Source organism: Calonectris borealis, chromosome 2 (genome assembly GCF_964195595.1).
Source record: "Calonectris borealis chromosome 2, bCalBor7.hap1.2, whole genome shotgun sequence".
NCBI lineage: Eukaryota > Metazoa > Chordata > Aves > Procellariiformes > Procellariidae > Calonectris > Calonectris borealis.
The window spans coordinates 12,970,559-12,987,273 of record NC_134313.1 but is presented as its reverse complement, the minus strand read 5'-3'; the positions used below and the strand labels follow the sequence as shown (position 1 = coordinate 12,987,273).

The following is a 16,715-nucleotide window of genomic DNA, read 5'->3' as shown; positions in this document are numbered from 1 at the left end:
CGCTGAGGCACGGGGCGCGCGGTACCTAGAAGGAGGCGGAGGCTAGTTGCGTATTAGCATAGCCCCTCCCCCGACGGCCGGTCCCTCCCCCCGCCCCCCACGCTCGCGGGGTGCTCCCTGTTAGGCGCCGCCGGGGCCCGGGGCGCCGGGCGGGGGTTTGCCTGGTGCCTGGCGGCCGGGCGGGGGGCCGGGCCGGGAGGAGGCGGTGGCAGCGCCGCATCTTCCCTCCGTGAGGCGGCTGCGGGGGGCCCTGGCGCGGGCAGGTAGAGCATCAGCCGCGCCCCCCGGGGCGTGAGCCTTCCTCCGCCCGAGCCGCCTGGTGGGTGTGTCACGGGCGGCCGGGCGGCCCCCTCGCAGCGCCGTCGCCTCCCTGACTGGGCGTGGGGGCTCCGGTCGCATCGACGCCGACGGAGGCGCATCCGTCCCGGCAGCCGAGGCGGGGCTGGGCACGGCGGAGGGGTGACCCCGGGAGGCGGTGGGGAGGGAAGCCCCCGGGCCGCGGCGCGGACGAGCTCCAGCTCCGCGAGCATCGCGTGTGGCGGGCGGCGTGGTGCATTTCCTTAAGGTGCTGTGGGGAGCGCGGTGATTTTTAAGAAGACGTTTTATATTGATTTTTTTTGGGGGGGGGCGTTTTTGGAACCTCACTCTGGGCTCCTGTGGCAGCCCAGGGAGGCGGGGCTTGTTCCTCTACAGGGTTTCGTGGAGCTCCTTGTTTTTTCATTGAGATCTCTCTCCCATCGCAAAGCAAGTCTTTGCGTTTCTGTACATATATTTTTTCATACCTTGCACAAAACCCTGTTTTGGGCAGCATCCATCGACGGGAAAGCTTTGGAGGAAGCAGCCAGGAAGAGTGACCCTCACGATGTGGACCTTTCTGGGTATCGCCTCCTTCATCTACGTGTATAAAAAATGCGGAGACCTCATGACTTACGCTAATAAGGAGGTGCTACTCTCCGTGTTAGTGTTTTTCTCCCTCGGCTTGCTGCTATCGTACAGGTACCACTTCAGGGGGCCCAAGCAGCAGCAGCAGCGGAAGACCCACCTGGGGATGCTCTCTGATGTTCTCTCAGCTTTACCGCTTGTTGGCTTCTTCTGGGCAAAACCCACCCCAGGATCTCAACAAGTCAAACAACCCAAATCCAGAAAGGTAGGTTGAATTCAGATGTGGCATGTGGGGTGCAACGTCCTCCTGCTGTTCCCTCTGGCCACTGGCCCTCTGCCTTGGTGAGGGAAAGGAGCTAAGACAGGGTTGGAGAGGGTTTGTCTTTAGATGCTGGATGTCTGATTTGTCATGTTTTGTGTTAGTTTTGGATGACAAAAGAAACAGTGAAACACTTAAGTGGTAGAGCAGGGGTTTTGTAGAGTCAAATCAAATGTAAGTGTTTGAAGAAAGATTTGTGGTAAAGGATTATTATACTAGCAGAAAAATATCTTCGGTTGCCAGTCTGTTGTAGAGATGAAGGACTGGAGCATCTCTCCTATGAGGAGAGACTGAGAGCGCTGGGACTGTTCAGCCTGGAGAAGAGAAGGCTCAGGGGGGATCTCATCAATGTATAGAAATACCTGAAGGGGAGGGTGCAAAGAGGACGGAGCCAGGCTCTTCTCAGTCATGCCCAGTGACAGGACAAGAGGCAATGGGCAGGAACTGCAACATGGGAGGTTCCCTCTGAACATTAGGAAACAGTGTTTCACTGTGAGGGTGACCGAGCCCTGGAACAGGTTGCCCAGAGAGGTGGTGGAGTCTGCATCCTTGGAGATACTCAAAACCCAACTGGATGTGGTCCTGGGCAATCCAACTGACCCTGCTTGAGCAGGGGGGCTTTGGACCTCCAGAGGTCCCTTCCAACCTCAGCTATTCTGTGATCAACTTCCTAATATTTCTGTATAAAACACATTTGTCTAGACAACTGCAAATATGTTTTTTTGAAAATTATTGCTAAATTATTGCTTGTACAATAGCTACAGGGCTTGAGCTCAGATGGTCAGTCTGTTCCACTGAGCCCAGCGTGAGACTTGCTGTGAGACAGTGGAGAGAGCTGTAGTTCGTGGCTGGAGCTTAGCTGGAATCCTGCCATCTAAGACTACCGACTGGATGTGCATATTCAGTACATCTGTGGGTCGGCACTGTTTGGCTACTTTCCTGTGTGCTTCTAGGCATTTTCAGCTGGGCACTGACCCCTTGCACAAAAGAACTTGAAACTATTTTTGGCTGCAAGTCAAAGGTTCTGGATTTTTATTTTGTTTTTCTGGTAAAGCCTGCCTTTACCCCAATTTCCTGTATTATCTGAATTCAGATAGATAGTTTTGCACACCCTTGCTGCATTGTAGATATAAACACGACACTATGCCACTAGAAATCCTGGTGTCGGTGTTGTTCTGGGCATTTGTTTCACTGATGCAATCGTGTTTTTACCGCTGTCAGCACTGTGGTGCTGAGGTATTTGTGAAAGAGTGAAGTGGACTCTATTCTACCAGCTAGAGAAATGACTTGCAGATTTGGACTGGAATTGCGCTTACAATTTTTTTTCACTTTGAAGTGTATGTGATTAGATGCTGGTCTTCAGGTACCACTTTATATGTTAACTGATATGTAATCTGATGTACGTCAATTCTTAACAGTTTTAAACACAGGTGAATGGTAATTTTGCCTGTACTTTTGACTGTCTGATGAGTTTTCATTTCGGGACCATTTCTTTATAACATTTCCCAGGTAGCTGGTTCTGCTGACACTTTTCCATACTGAGTATTACCATAAGCTGTTATTTTGGTAGGTAGGTTCACTTACAGTAAAATTAAAGAGAAATAAATTTTCCAGTGAATCTAATAACCTTTTTCATTGCAAAGTGCTAAGGCCTCCGTGTAGTAGTGACTCACTGGTATGAAGGCATTGGTGTGTTACTTTACAGACCAAGAATATGGGACAGCCATGGCTTACTGCCTTTTATAGGAACTTGACTTTCAGTCTCTCTAAGACTATGTTAGTGGTTTGTCTTTGATCACTGGGGCAAGTACTTTAAGCAAGTACCTTGATTTTGTTTGGGGGGTGTTGTTTTTTTCTTTTCTGTTTGTTGTGTTTTTGTTGCATTGTAGAGTAAAACTGATTTCATTTTGGGCAAAACTAAACTGGAAGATGCTCTCCAACTACCAATGCGCTCTCAGTCCCCTGGGTCAAAGTAGAACTGGTCTGAAGTCAGCCCTCTGACAACAAGGTTATGGTACAGATACATTGGCATATGTAACTTTGTTGGCTTTCTTTTCTAAAGGGTAAAAGAGAAGTAAACTTCTCAGATGTATATCTGACAGAGACTGCTCCAAATACAACATTATCGCCCCAATACGATCCAGAAATTATCATTGTGGGATCAGGCGTCCTTGGTTCTTCCTTGGCCACAGTGCTCTCGAGGGATGGAAGAAAGGTGACTGTGATAGAGAGGGATCTGAAAGAACCTGACAGGATAGTTGGAGAATTGTTGCAACCTGGAGGTTTTAAAGCACTTAGAGACTTGGGTCTTGAAGGTGAGTGCACTTCAAAATGTAAATATATCTATAACACAAAAGTTACTGCACTCAATTATTAGAAAAAGCATGCCTACAGAGAAAATGAAAAAATACATTATCTTGCGTAATACTTACATACGTAGAAATGCAATAACTATGCTTAATATTTGAATTAAAGTTGCATATTTCCAGTCTGCCATTCTGAAAATATTTGTCCTTCAACATGTGTTTTGATTAAGAAAATTGGTCTCTATGTAAAGAAATAATTTTCATACATAATTAAGCTTTCTCAAAAACCTTTTTTTAACTCATCTATTGGCTTATATTTTGCAGATACGGTAGAAGGTATTGATTCACAAATAGTAAATGGTTACATAATTCATGACATAGAGAGCAAGTCGGAGGTTGAAATTCCTTATCCAATGTATGAGGATGGCTGCGTGGCCAGTGGAAGATCTTTTCATCATGGCCAGTTCATCATGGGTCTCCGAAGGGCAGCTATGGCAGAGCCCAAGTGAGTCACCTTGTGAACATCACAGCTGCGATCCAGAGATTCAGAAGCACTGTTCCCAGCATCCGTGAGATTCCTTAATCATTTCACTCTGTCCCAGCACAGAAGGCTGCAGTGAACAAGGCTGAGAGAAAGTAACAGCTATAGTTACTCGCTCTGATTTTTGTGGACATGTTCATGAGTTGCGTATACATCATACGCTAGCCTTTGGGACAAGTTAATCTTTAAACTATGGGAATATAGGCTTTAAATATTAGGCAAGGTACTGGCCCATCCATGTAAGAGAACAGTTCAAGGATAAAGAGTTGGTTCTTTTCTACTGATTCTTGGGTTTGGCATTTTTCCAGAAGCAGCGACCTCTTCCCAGTGAGCAAGGCGTAGAACTTCTTTGGTCAAGAAACAAGTGGGAAATCTGGTATAATGTCTTAGAATCATAGAATGGTTTGGGTTGGAAGGGACCTTTAAAGGTCATCTAGTCCAACCCTCTTGCCATGAGCAGGGACATTTATTTCTCCCACTGATGTTATCTGTGATGCCAGAAATCAAGCTTCTTTCACATTTGCATGTTCTGCTTTTTCTGATAACAAGAAGTCAAGCAAAAGAACTAGAAAGGAGCACTAAATGGAAGTAGCTCTTTCCAGTTATTAACCTCTGTTTTTCAGAACCTTGAAGACACCTTCTCTTCCTAATGAAATAAAAATTAGTGTTTGGTATTTCCTCTTTAACCAATTGCTTTCTTTCATACAAGAGATGAGGAGGAAACTTTTGTTGAAACAGAATAGATTCTAGGTGCTGTTTTCTGTGGGGTGTTCTTTTGTTTTGTCTTTTTTTCCCCCCTAGATAATGCTTACAAGGGAAACATGGCTTTATCATCTTTTTACCTTACATGTCTTTATTCTGAACTGGAAAATCGCATTCTTCTATCATACCTGTTATATCATATGAATTATTAAAAGTAGCACTAAAAGATAGCAGCTCTGTAGTACAGTTAAAATTAATGACAACCGCGTTTACTAGCTATAAAAGCTAAAGCTTTGTTGTTGAGGCTTCAAGTTCAGTGAAATTTGGGCACCTGTTTGTTCAACTTACAGGAAAGCTCTAGTAGCTGTACACAACCTTTGAAGCAGAAACTTGCAAAAGCTAATGTTTGTGACTTGTATTCAATTCTTGCCCTTTTCCCACACTCTCTTTAATGTTCATTTTGTGTATGTTTGTTTTCCGTTTTAGTTGTAGCATAGAAAACTGCATGTTAAATTAAGATGCGGGAGAGATCAAGAACTCTTAATAATGCCATGAGCTTTGTTTTTCATCTCATAACTTGTGAAAATATAGGGGATAATTATTACTGATTAATATATCCTCTTTATAAGTACTAGGCAATATGAATTTATTTCATATGAGTAAAATCAATTTTGCAGAGGGAAGAGGTAGGGCATCATTAGTTAATCATTTTTATAGTGGATGAGAACCAGAAAAAGAAGTGAGCGCTTACTTAGATCAGTGAAATGACAACTATAACAGAAATTTAAAGCTGATAGGATCTGCAGAACTCTGATTTACCTGCTATTAACCTGACATGTTGCTGCACTCGCTTGCTGTTGAAGTTTTTGTTAGTGTGCTTACACATAACCATTCGTATTTTGATACAGCTAACCTGCCTCTTGCCTGGCAAATTAAGCCAGTCACGATCTGCTCTGAAATTTCTGTGCTGGCTGACATGTAGAAAAAACATGAAATCAGTTGCTCATGTTCCCTCTGAGAGCCTAAAATACCAAGCTGTTGTATTCTCACATGGACCTTTACCTCGTTTCTCCAAGTTGTGGAATTCCATCTGGATATGAAAATATTTGTGAGGGAGAGAGAGTGTCCCTTTCGAGCCGCTAAGTTTGAACTGCTGGGATCAGGTCTAACAGCTCAGACCCAACAAGGGATTTAAGTTTACAGAGATTTAATTTGTGAAACCCAAATAGCCCTGGTGGAAGTTGAGGATGCTCAGTTTAAACTCCAAACATTAGCATTAGCAGAACTTTAAAAGCATAAATAGCCAATTAAAAAAAAAAAAGTGTATCCTGAATTCCTGAGGTGAAAAGCTGGATGTCTCTGTCCTAAACAGGTTGGTTAGATTATTTTGGACTACTCTGAGAATTAGGTACCTCACTATTATCTAGTGTACATGTTAAGTGTTGAAGTGCTACTTCGGATCTTGCTCCTGAATTCTGCTTGGAATTAGGTCTCACCCGCACTGTCAGCATTTCCCACCATTTAGCAGGGATGACTTAGTCAGCTGCCTGATTTCTCACCATTATTAGGGTCAAACTTCTCTCTGCATCTCTAACATGGCCGTGGAGCACCTGAAGCACAATTGGGGATTCTGCTAAGTGTTTAAGATAAGCGCTACAGTTTTAGAATATTCTCAAGTATCAAACCAAATGGTAGTGTTGAACTGAAAATAATGACAAGCACTTTTTTCCATGGGGCTTCTGAAGGTGGTCAAGAACACAGCTTTGTCTGTAAAGTTTAAACAAAGTGTTTGTGTTGGCAGAGACAAGATTAGTGAAAATCCGGTTTTCCTTCTGTGTCTAGTGCCTTGAAATGTTGGCATCATTAATCCTCTTCCATTCTGTTCTAACCCCTCTATTTTATTTCAGTGCAAAATTCATTGAGGGGACTGTGTTACAATTGCTTGAGGAAGATGACTGTGTCGTGGGTGTTCAGTACAAGGACAAAGAAACTGGAGACACTAAAGTAAGACAGTTTTCTGTTATGATCTTTGTTAAACTATTGAGAAAATCGAGGGTTGGTTTTTATAGATATATATATATATAAAAAAAATTTTAAAAAACCTCTGTTTCAGAGCACTGGTATAGAAATAATGCAATTATCAAGAAAGCGAAAGCTTTAAAAAAGGGAGATTACTTTCTAGTGCATACAGTCCCGGCATATGGGAATTCTTGTTATAACTTCTTGTGCAGCTTCTCCTTTCAGTGTTTCTGGAGAATTCAGTTCATTATTTATTTCAATATTCATATGTCTGGAGTTTAAAATCTTCTGAGAGTTACTCGTGGAAAAAACAATATATTAAGATTTATGCTTTGCCTATGTGTAACAGTCTACATTTCCACATACGCTTTGTACACTTCCACCAGAGTTCTGGCCTATTTTAATTGCATCACTGATTTGATTAATGTTCTTTGCCTCAAATAATGCTAAACCGCTGGCTAAACGCTATGAAACTGTATGAACTTACAAGAAAAAGTTTAGGAGAGATCACTGTAGGTAGAATCTATGTGCTCAAGTTCTGGATTCTGCCTATTCTCTAGAAAAGCCAAACTTGAAATCTCCCCCTTTGTTGACTTTAAAATTGCTTTGCTGCCTAAAGTTACGTAGCCGGTGTGTTCAGATGTGCTTTGATGGGGAAGATGGGAATCTTCTGTCTACGCTCTGCTGCCCTCCATACAAGATTGAGAAAGTTCCTGAGTAGTTGGAAGATCCTGCTCTGAGCATTACTAACAAAATCTCTCATCTTTAAGTAATTTAGAAATGGAAATGGTGATATAAAACCATATGTAAAAGAGCCTTTTAAAAGTACTTGCCCAAGATGTAGGAGAGCTGGTTTTAGACCCTCGTCAGGCAAAAGGCATTTCAGCCCACTTGAAGGCAAAGTGCTGTACGTAGGAAGCTGTAAAAGAGTTGAGTGGTAACAACATCCTTGGCCCCTCTTGAGGTAGCTAGAGGAAGGGGGATTTCCAAGTCCTGTTCCTTGGTCTGTCTTACATGTCATGTGAAATGTATAAAACCATATTAGGAAATCCACTCTAGTAGAATAAGCCATTGAACAGCACGTAGGTACTGGAAAGATAGGGAGTTTGGAGAGGAGGAGGTTTTTGGGTGGGTGAGGTGGTTTGTTTTTTTTTCTTCCCCCCAAATCCAATTGGCTTTATCATGCAGCAATGTAGAACGTTTGTTTTGTTTGGGGGGTGGAGGGGGATAGCGCATATTTTGCTTTGAGATTTGTTTTTAAGCTTTACACATTTATGGATATTGTTGTTGTAATTTTAAGTATGACTTATTTGACCAGCAGTAGGGTGACCAGTGTTTTAGCCTGCCTCTTTCTTGAGAGCATGGATGTTGTTCTTAAGGCTTTGAGTTTCCTATCCGTATAATGGGGATAATCAAATTCATGTTTTGCTCTGAATGCTGAAGTTCTGTGTCTGGAAAGATTTGTTTCATTTGCTGTCCTAGATCTCCTTTGATTGTAGAAATCTAGTGTAAGAAATCTCCACTAAACATTTCTTCTTAACTGTGTTTCCCTACCTGTGACTTTTTACAGCTGGGAAACTACTTATGGAAGGGGGGGGAAAAAAAAAACCACCAACCAAAAAACAGAGCCTGTTTACATTCCTTAGCCTGTTTTCATAAAGAAAGGAGGCTGATCTATGTTGTGTGTCTGTGTTTTTCTGTTCTCTCCATCCCCGTTTTCCACCACATTACCTTTGAGATTTTTATTCTCTTAAATGAGGTTGAAATTAGCCAGTATGCTAAAAATCAACTTATAAAATTTATCAAAACCAGGCAACTGAATAGAGTAAAGGTCTTAGTATGTTGACTGTAGAAAAATTGTAGCATCAATGTTCAGATCATTAGACCCTAGGGAACCCGTATGGGCAGGTGACCTTGCTCTAATTGCAGGAGTAATTAGAGCTTGCAATCATCTGAGACACTTATCCATAGAAGGAGGTTTCATCAGCTCTACTTAGGAGCTCAATTCTGTAAGCTCAGACACCATAACATATATTATTTTACTTAGCTCTAGTCTCATCTGATTTTGCCCGACTTCCCTTCACACAGCAAAAGATGTGTGACACAAGTGACTGAGTCCATTCCTATGCAGGAGAGAACTGCTCATAGAGGAACCCATTCACATACTGGCTCACCAGATGCTTCCATCCAATAGTAAAATATTTATCTTTGTTTAGTTGCTTATGCATGGTTCTTTAATTTAAAATGTCGTCTTTGTTTTCTTTTTTCTCCAGCATTAAAGGCTGAAGGGAGCAATTACTCTACTTTCTTGTCTTCTTTTTATCCAAGTTCCTACACAGTCCCCATAACTATGTTATCTGATTGCATGTCTAAAAAAACTAGAATATATTGTTAGATCACTTTTAGAGGAAATAGAGTTAAATATGAATATGAGGAAGGAAAAAATACTGTATTTCTTATACATATATTATAAATATGGTCTGTGATCCTCTTACGTGTTTATTGTGTTGTAGAACATCTAATGTGCAATTAAAAATGAGAGCTTGGGAGTTGTTTTCTGAAGTAAAATGGAAAATGTCATACCTTTTTTTATTTTTTCTTTACGCTGCAGGAACTTCATGCACCACTTACTGTTGTAGCTGATGGACTTTTCTCCAAGTTTAGAAAAAACTTGGTCTCCAACAAAGTTACTGTTTCATCCCATTTTGTTGGTTGCATTTTGAAGGTAACTTCTATGTATAATACTATATAAACCAGTATGCTGCCATTTCTTAGTGTGGGTCTGAATTTCACTGAATATGTTGTTGTTTATTATCTTTTCCAACAGAATCAATTAGAGCTATGCTTTTAGATATTTATCCAGCTGTTCTATCAGTTTCTGTTTCCCTTCGAGGAGTGCTTGGAAATTTTGGTCTATGTTTTTAATGCTTAAATTATTGATGCATATTCCATCCCAGGTCTAGGATAGCTGAACTTGCTATGTCAGACTTGACATATTTGATACATTTACAAGTCAGATTTTCAACTCTTAAAACACTTTTAAGTAACTGTGAGCCAGGTTTGGGTTTGGTTTTGTTTTTTTTTTTTAAAGTGGATATTATTGTTAAAAGTTAGATTTCTGGTTTTAAGAGTGGAGTACGGTGTTAATCTTAAGCACATAGTTGAACAAGTGAGGGTTTAAGAAACTGGATTTAAAAAAAACTGGATTAGGATAGCTAGTTTAAACTGAGCACTGGACTCACTAGACCAGTTCATAGAAAATACTTCTTTTTTTTTTAAAGGAAAAAAAGTTTCAGCATCTCATAAGGTAGTTCTATGTGTGCTATTAGTGCTGTATCTTACATAGCACTAATCTCTGGATTAGAGATAGGCACCATTATAAAGCTGGAACCTAATTTGTAAAATTATTTCCCTGGATATAGGTGCTTTGACTGGTTTATGTTAAGATATCGGTAGCTAAGATGGTGACAGTCATTTTTTCACAATACTTATGGCAGTTGTTCAGGGAGTGGAAATCTTGAGTTTTAGATCATCCTAGCAGCTGTGGGTCAAACCACCTATATTTTGTACTCCAGAATACCCAAACTGTGCTCCTGCCTGAAGGTGGTACTTGTAACCAAGTACATATATACCTGCAGGACCTATAAACTTTTAAGAGAGAAAGTGGGAGTCTAGGTTGGTAGCTGGTGGTTGGAAAGCTCAGGTAGGAATCCTGGCTGGGTTTTGCCCTCTGTGGCTGCTGCAATAACCATTGGATTAACAGCAAAAATAATTGAGGGAGGAGGAACCAAAACTACAGCACTTTCACTGGACTGGGAACACTGACTTGGAGGAACTTCAGCAATTCTTGGGTCCCTCCCCCTAGAGTTACCACTGCCCAAGTGCCTCCTCTTTCTCTACTTTCGGAAACTTGTTTAGGACCTGGTTAGATAGGACCGTATGATTCTTCCTCAGTTGGTATCTCCATGTAGTCGTATACAGACTAGTATATTTCTTTCCCTCCCACCACCTTCTTTGTGAAAAGAAAACAAAGTGATCTTATGGAAAACTACTATATTGATTACACTACAGGTTTTCAGTGGTATGTATTAAATGCTAGTGAGGTGTTCAGATGAAATGTATAACTTAACATACATTCTAGTAAATATTAAAATGTATTGCCAAAAGAATTGTAACTACACTGAAGTTCAGAACTTTCTTTTTGAAAACACGTCTCTTGTTTGTTTAAAGAGAAAAATAACACAAACTTAATATGATGTGGGATTTTATTTCAAAATATTTCAGAAACTTATTTTTTATATCTGAAGTTTAATATCCTTTCATTAATTGGTCTCAATCTTTCTCCCCCTTCTTTTCTTTTTAAGGATGCACCACAGTTTAAAGCTAATTATGCTGAACTTGTTTTAGCTAAAACTAGTCCAGTGCTAATCTATAGGATTTCTTCAACTGAGACTCGGGTCCTTGTTGATATTCGAGGGGAAATGCCAAAAAATTTAAAAGAATACATGATTGAGAACATTCATCCACAACTACCTGGTAAGTCTGGAAAGAGTTCCGTCCATGATTGTCACAATTAAATGTGCCAAAAAAGGCACATTTCATTGAATCCATTGAACTGTGTGGGCTTTTTCCATGTGTGCAGTTACTGTTTATAGGATTATATCTCTTAAAAGAGGTTAAAATGGGTTGTGTGCAAATTATTTTAGACTCTAAGTAGCGTAACTTAAAAATTTGGTTATTGCAGATCACTTAAAGGAACCATTCTTAATAGCAGTTCAGAATGATCGTTTAAGGACTATGCCAGCCAGCTTCTTGCCTCCTTCAGCTGTTAACAAAAAAGGTGTGTATTATGAAATAAAAGGAGGGAAAAAAGCATTATAAACTTCTTTTGGGACTTAAGGCTTTGTTGTCATAGGCGTATGTTTGTTGTGCAATACAACTGTCTCATAATTCTTCTGTGAAAAACAGTATTTTGATAAATGTGTACCTTCGGCGTAGTTTAATTGGAATGTTTATATTGACACCAGACTTCAAATCAGTGCCTGCCTTGCTTTTAAGTTTAAGTCACTCAGTTGCTCAAGCTCATACAAGTGTGGTCTTTTTAAGCAAAACTTCATTAAAAAAGTAAAGGAATTACCTTGGAAAAGGTGTGTGTGTGTGTGACTGTGTTCTTTGACAGACGCATGCATACCTATAGGGAAAAAATATTTTGTCCTTAACAGGCTTAAAAAGGTTTTAAGGTGATCAATTTCAAGACATCCTTTTTTTTTTTTTCCTTTCTTTTTTCTTTTTTAATTTTTAGTTGTTATTCATCTTATTTTCTGGTGGGAATGAATTCTTACTAAGTTTGATTTTTAAAAAAAAATAGAGGATTTGAGTTCTAATATTACGTAATGGTCATGCAGTATCCCATTAATTTTTCTCTTCTACCTAGGTGTTCTTCTTTTAGGAGATGCGTATAATATAAGACACCCTCTCACTGGTGGAGGAATGAGTGTTATTTTAAACGATGTTAAAATATGGAGAAGTTTGCTCCAGGATATTCCAGACCTTTATGAAGATTCTGATGTTCTTAAGGTGAAGCTTTATTTTGGACTTATTTTAGGCAGCTTTTGCTGCAATTTAATGACACACTTTTAAGTTTTATGCAACCTGGGGACATGCAAGTTATTAGTGAAGCACAGCTGTTTTCAAAGCTTTGGATAGATAAATCATACATTAGGCATTCACCAGTAAGCGGAGTGGCGATTTGTGAGTGCTATGGCTGCGTGACAAAAGGCAGATTCAAAACTCTGCTCACTGACCTGTCGTGTTTTGCTTAAGGAGACTGGTGTGCTGTGTCTAGTCAGCATGCTTTGCTAGTATAACCTGATATTCCCATATTAGTAGTGTATTTATAACGTATATTGGTCTTAAATGGGGTGGGTTTGGACCATTACACTTGTGTGAGTGGTACTTAGAAAATAATGAGCATATGTACTGAGTTTTTCAAGATGCATCTAAATGCTCCGCTAGCTTCTTGGCTGCTGCATTAATCTCAGAGCAGTAAGTTAGAAGTCATCCTTCTTTCCCAGGAATCAGCACCATCAGTGTTGATGCTGGGTTTATTTTTTCAGTGAGATTTATACCCAAAATTCTGATGAGTAGGTAATAAGATTTCTTATTTATATTTTTGCTGCTTTTAATTGGGTTAGGCATATTGTCTTGGCTAAATTACAGCTAGAATAATTACATAATTACTACAAGTAAATGATTCAAAAAGTGTATTTGAAAATTGAGAAGCACTTAGAGGGACCCTGAATGTCAGGACAATACAGGAGTTACCTGACCAAATGCAGATGCTTACATCTCAGCTAGTCACCTCAGACTTTCAGTTATTTCCTACTTATTCTCAGTCAACAGAAAGAACTAGGTGAGTGTTATCCTTCAAGTTTCTGACCTACCTCAGCCACCTGCTATAGGATGAGATGAAGCACACCCTGGAACTACCTTTTTTTTTTTTTCCCCCTCTATATTTAGTGTAAAAGAGGAGCCTAGATAGCTGGTTTGACAAGTTTCCAAAGTTGCTTAATGATCTAGCTTAGATCCAATCTAGTGTATCATTAAATCCACTCTACATTTTCATTACCTCCTTTTCGGGAATCTTTTGAATGCTCTTCTGTATTGACTGACAGAAATACTTTTTTTTTCCCCCCCACCTTTTCAGGCAAAAAGAACATTTTACTGGTCAAGAAAAAAATCTCATTCTTTTGTAGTGAATGTTCTTGCCCAGGCACTTTATGAACTCTTCGCTGCCACAGATGGTAAATATATTTTAAAGATAACTTCTGACGAATTACAACGTGATAAATAAATATGCCTGGGGAGGGGATGTGTATGTGTATGAGCGTATGTCCATGTGTTAATTTGTATATATTTATAAATATGTGTGTATGTATATATGTATATTGATATATATTAAAAATACATCAATCACAGGATTTTAATGAGTTAGCTTGTGTTCTCTGCCTAGTTGTTTAGTTCTAGTGTTATGTAAACTGAGTTTTAGCAATGTGAAGGCAAGTCTGGAGTTAGTATTAAAACAAAAAAAAACAAAGAAAAACCCCACAAACAACAGAAAAAACAGAAATACACTTGTTCTTGTGTCAGTTAATATTCAAGAATATGTAGATATTCTGTAAATCTATCCTTTACTTAAATAAAACTAGCTCAAAATCCAGCTGAATTTAACAGAACAACAGCTTACCGCAGTCCTGGATTTAATATCACTGTTGTGTATGCCGAAAAGGTTTTCGGTATGTGTTGAATATATTTATTGAGTCATTTTAATTCATTTTGTAGATTCCTTGCATCAGCTAAAGAAAGCCTGTTTCCATTACTTCAGACTTGGTGGAGAATGTGTCTCAGGTCCTGTTGGATTGCTGTCTGTGTAAGTTCAGTGTGATGATAATAGTTAATGTGAACTGGTTCGAGCATTGTGAGCCTCTGTGAGGATCTGCTTTGCTCCCAATCGGATGGCTCTGCACAGGGAGAATTATAGAATCACTTAGGTTGGAAAGGACTTTTAAGGTCATCGAGTCCAACCATTAACCTAACACTGCCAAGTCCACCACTAAACCATGTCCCTAAGTGCCACCTCTACACGTCTTTTAAATACCTCCAGGGATGGTGACTCAACCACTTCCCTGGGCAGCCTGTTCCAGTGCCTGACACCCCTTTCAGTGAAGAAATTTTTACTAATAACCAGTCTAAACCTCCCCTGGCGCAACTTGAGGCCATTTCCTCTCGTCCTATCACTTGTTACTTGGGAGAAGAGACCAACACCCACCTCGCTACAACCTCCTTTCAGGTAGTTGTAGAGAGCAATAAGGTCTCCCCTCGACCTCCTCTTCTCCAGGCTAAACAGTCCCAGTTCCCTCAGCCGCTCCTCATCAGACTTGTGCTCCAGGCCCTTCACCAGCTTCGTTGCCCTTCTCTGGACACGCTCCAGCACCTCCATGTCCTTCTTGTAGTGAGGGGCCCAAAACTGAACACAGGATTCGAGGTGCGGCCTCACCAGTGCTGAGTACAGAGGATGGTCACTTCCCTACTCCTGCTGGCCACACTAGTTCTGATACAGGCCAGGATGCCGTTGGCCGCCTTGGCCACCTGGGCACACTGCCGGCTCATGTTCAGCCGGCTGTCGACCAGCACCCCCAGGTCCTTTTCCTCTGGGCAGCTTTCCAGCCACTCTTCCCCAAGCCTGTAGCGTTGCCTGGGGTTGTTGTGGCCCAAGTGCAGGACCCGGCACTTGGCCTTGTTGAACCTCATACAGTTGGCCTCGGCCCATAGATCCAGCCTGTCCAGTCCCTCTGCAGAGCCTTCCTACCCTCCAGCAGATCAACACTCCCACCCAGCTTGGTGTCATCTGCAATGGTCCACATGAGCCTATATTTTTAGGATTATACTAAAGGTTGGAGCATTATTAGAAGCTATGTCTTTAAATGCTGACTCTTTTTTTTTCTTTGTAAATTGCCACTAAAAGCTGGAGATGTTAATGTAGGTGGCATGGGAGTTTGAATGAAGTAGAGGGGTCCAGACTAGCAGAGGAGCTGGTGGAGACATTTCATGCTTGACAAGTTGAGAATAGTAAAGGATGAGGTCTTCCATAAAAGACCATAAGGAAATCGGTAACTATCAAGGTGTTTTGAATGACCCCTCAGAAACTAGTAAATGTACAAGAAGTCATACTACTTTGAATATGTGAGAATGCGTGCATTTATATTTCCCCCTTTTTGGAATAAGAGCTAAAATTGATAGAGCCTGTTGAGAATAATCCCCTGGGGGTTGATAAAGGCAGACACAGACTACTGGAAATGAAGAGAAAGCAGCAGTGTGTGTTGGCTATACTGCAGACAGGAATACAGGGTGTGTAGCAGCTCCAAGGCAACCAAGTTCGTATTTTTAGTTGAGATGGCAGGACCAGAGCTGCCTAAATCGGAAGACTCTGTATAATCTTGAGTGGAGATGTCTATTTGTAAAATGGAAATTTGTCAGTGCTTTCTGATTCTGTTTATTTACATGTTTTATCTATTTATTTTTAATACAGGTTATCTCCTAAACCAACGGTACTGATTGGCCACTTCTTTGCTGTGGCGTTATACGCTGTTTATTTTTGCTTTAAGTCAGAGTCATGGATCACCACACCTCGAGCATTTTTCAGTAGTGGAGCTATTCTTTACCGGAGTTGCTCTATAATATTTCCACTTATTTACTCTGAAATGAAGTATTTAGTCTATTAAAATCCAGGGGGAAATGACTGGAGGAAGAAAACATGAAAATCACGATGCCTTCAAAATCTTTGGACATGTACTATTTAATATTATATTATGTTTTCTTCTCTTCAAAGTGCAATTTCCTTGATAAGGATTTGACTTAATTTTGGTTTTGTGGTTATATACATATATATTATATGTAAATACTCTTTTCTTTGCAATTAAAATTCAAAAAGGAGTTAACTGTTTACAGGGACCATAATTAAGTGTTGACATGTGGTAGATAATTGCCAGTTTTGTCAGAATTTCATTCCTTGCTTTATCCATTGCTGAGTGCACCACTAATATTAATAAACTGAAAAGTGAAAACTGTAAACCATATGCCGCTATTATCCTTCATGCTTTTTTCTGTTCAGTAGTTCCATAGACTGTTTCTTCATTACTGTGATATATTGTAAGAACATTCTTGATTTGGGTTATTTCATTAGGATTTGCCTCTTCTTTTTCAGTTGCAGCTAAGATACTAGTCCACTGACACTTAAAAGGACACTGTAAAGGACTTCAGATCTTAAAGTGTCACCATATCTTTAACTTCAGTCACTGTTGCAAGTGCCATGTTGCTCTTCTGAAATCATTCTTTACACCAGAATTAATTTAAACAAGTAATAATCAAACCATAGTTATGTTGACTA

The 16,715-nt window shown here is 40.3% G+C and overlaps 1 protein-coding gene across 1 annotated transcript; it reads left to right on the top strand.

The window, feature by feature from the left end:
• The first annotated feature begins 429 nt into the window (after window positions 1–429).
• SQLE (squalene epoxidase) lies at window positions 430–16,399 on the top strand. The gene is made up of 11 exons (XM_075141168.1): window positions 430–1,147; window positions 3,264–3,516; window positions 3,832–4,012; window positions 6,658–6,754; window positions 9,381–9,494; window positions 11,134–11,305; window positions 11,514–11,609; window positions 12,204–12,346; window positions 13,476–13,572; window positions 14,111–14,198; window positions 15,858–16,399. The coding sequence occupies exons 1-11, from the start codon at window positions 863–865 to the stop codon at window positions 16,048–16,050; spliced, it is 1,719 nt and encodes a 572-aa protein (XP_074997269.1). The 5' UTR covers window positions 430–862; the 3' UTR covers window positions 16,051–16,399.
• Window positions 16,400–16,715: the final 316 nt, after the last annotated feature.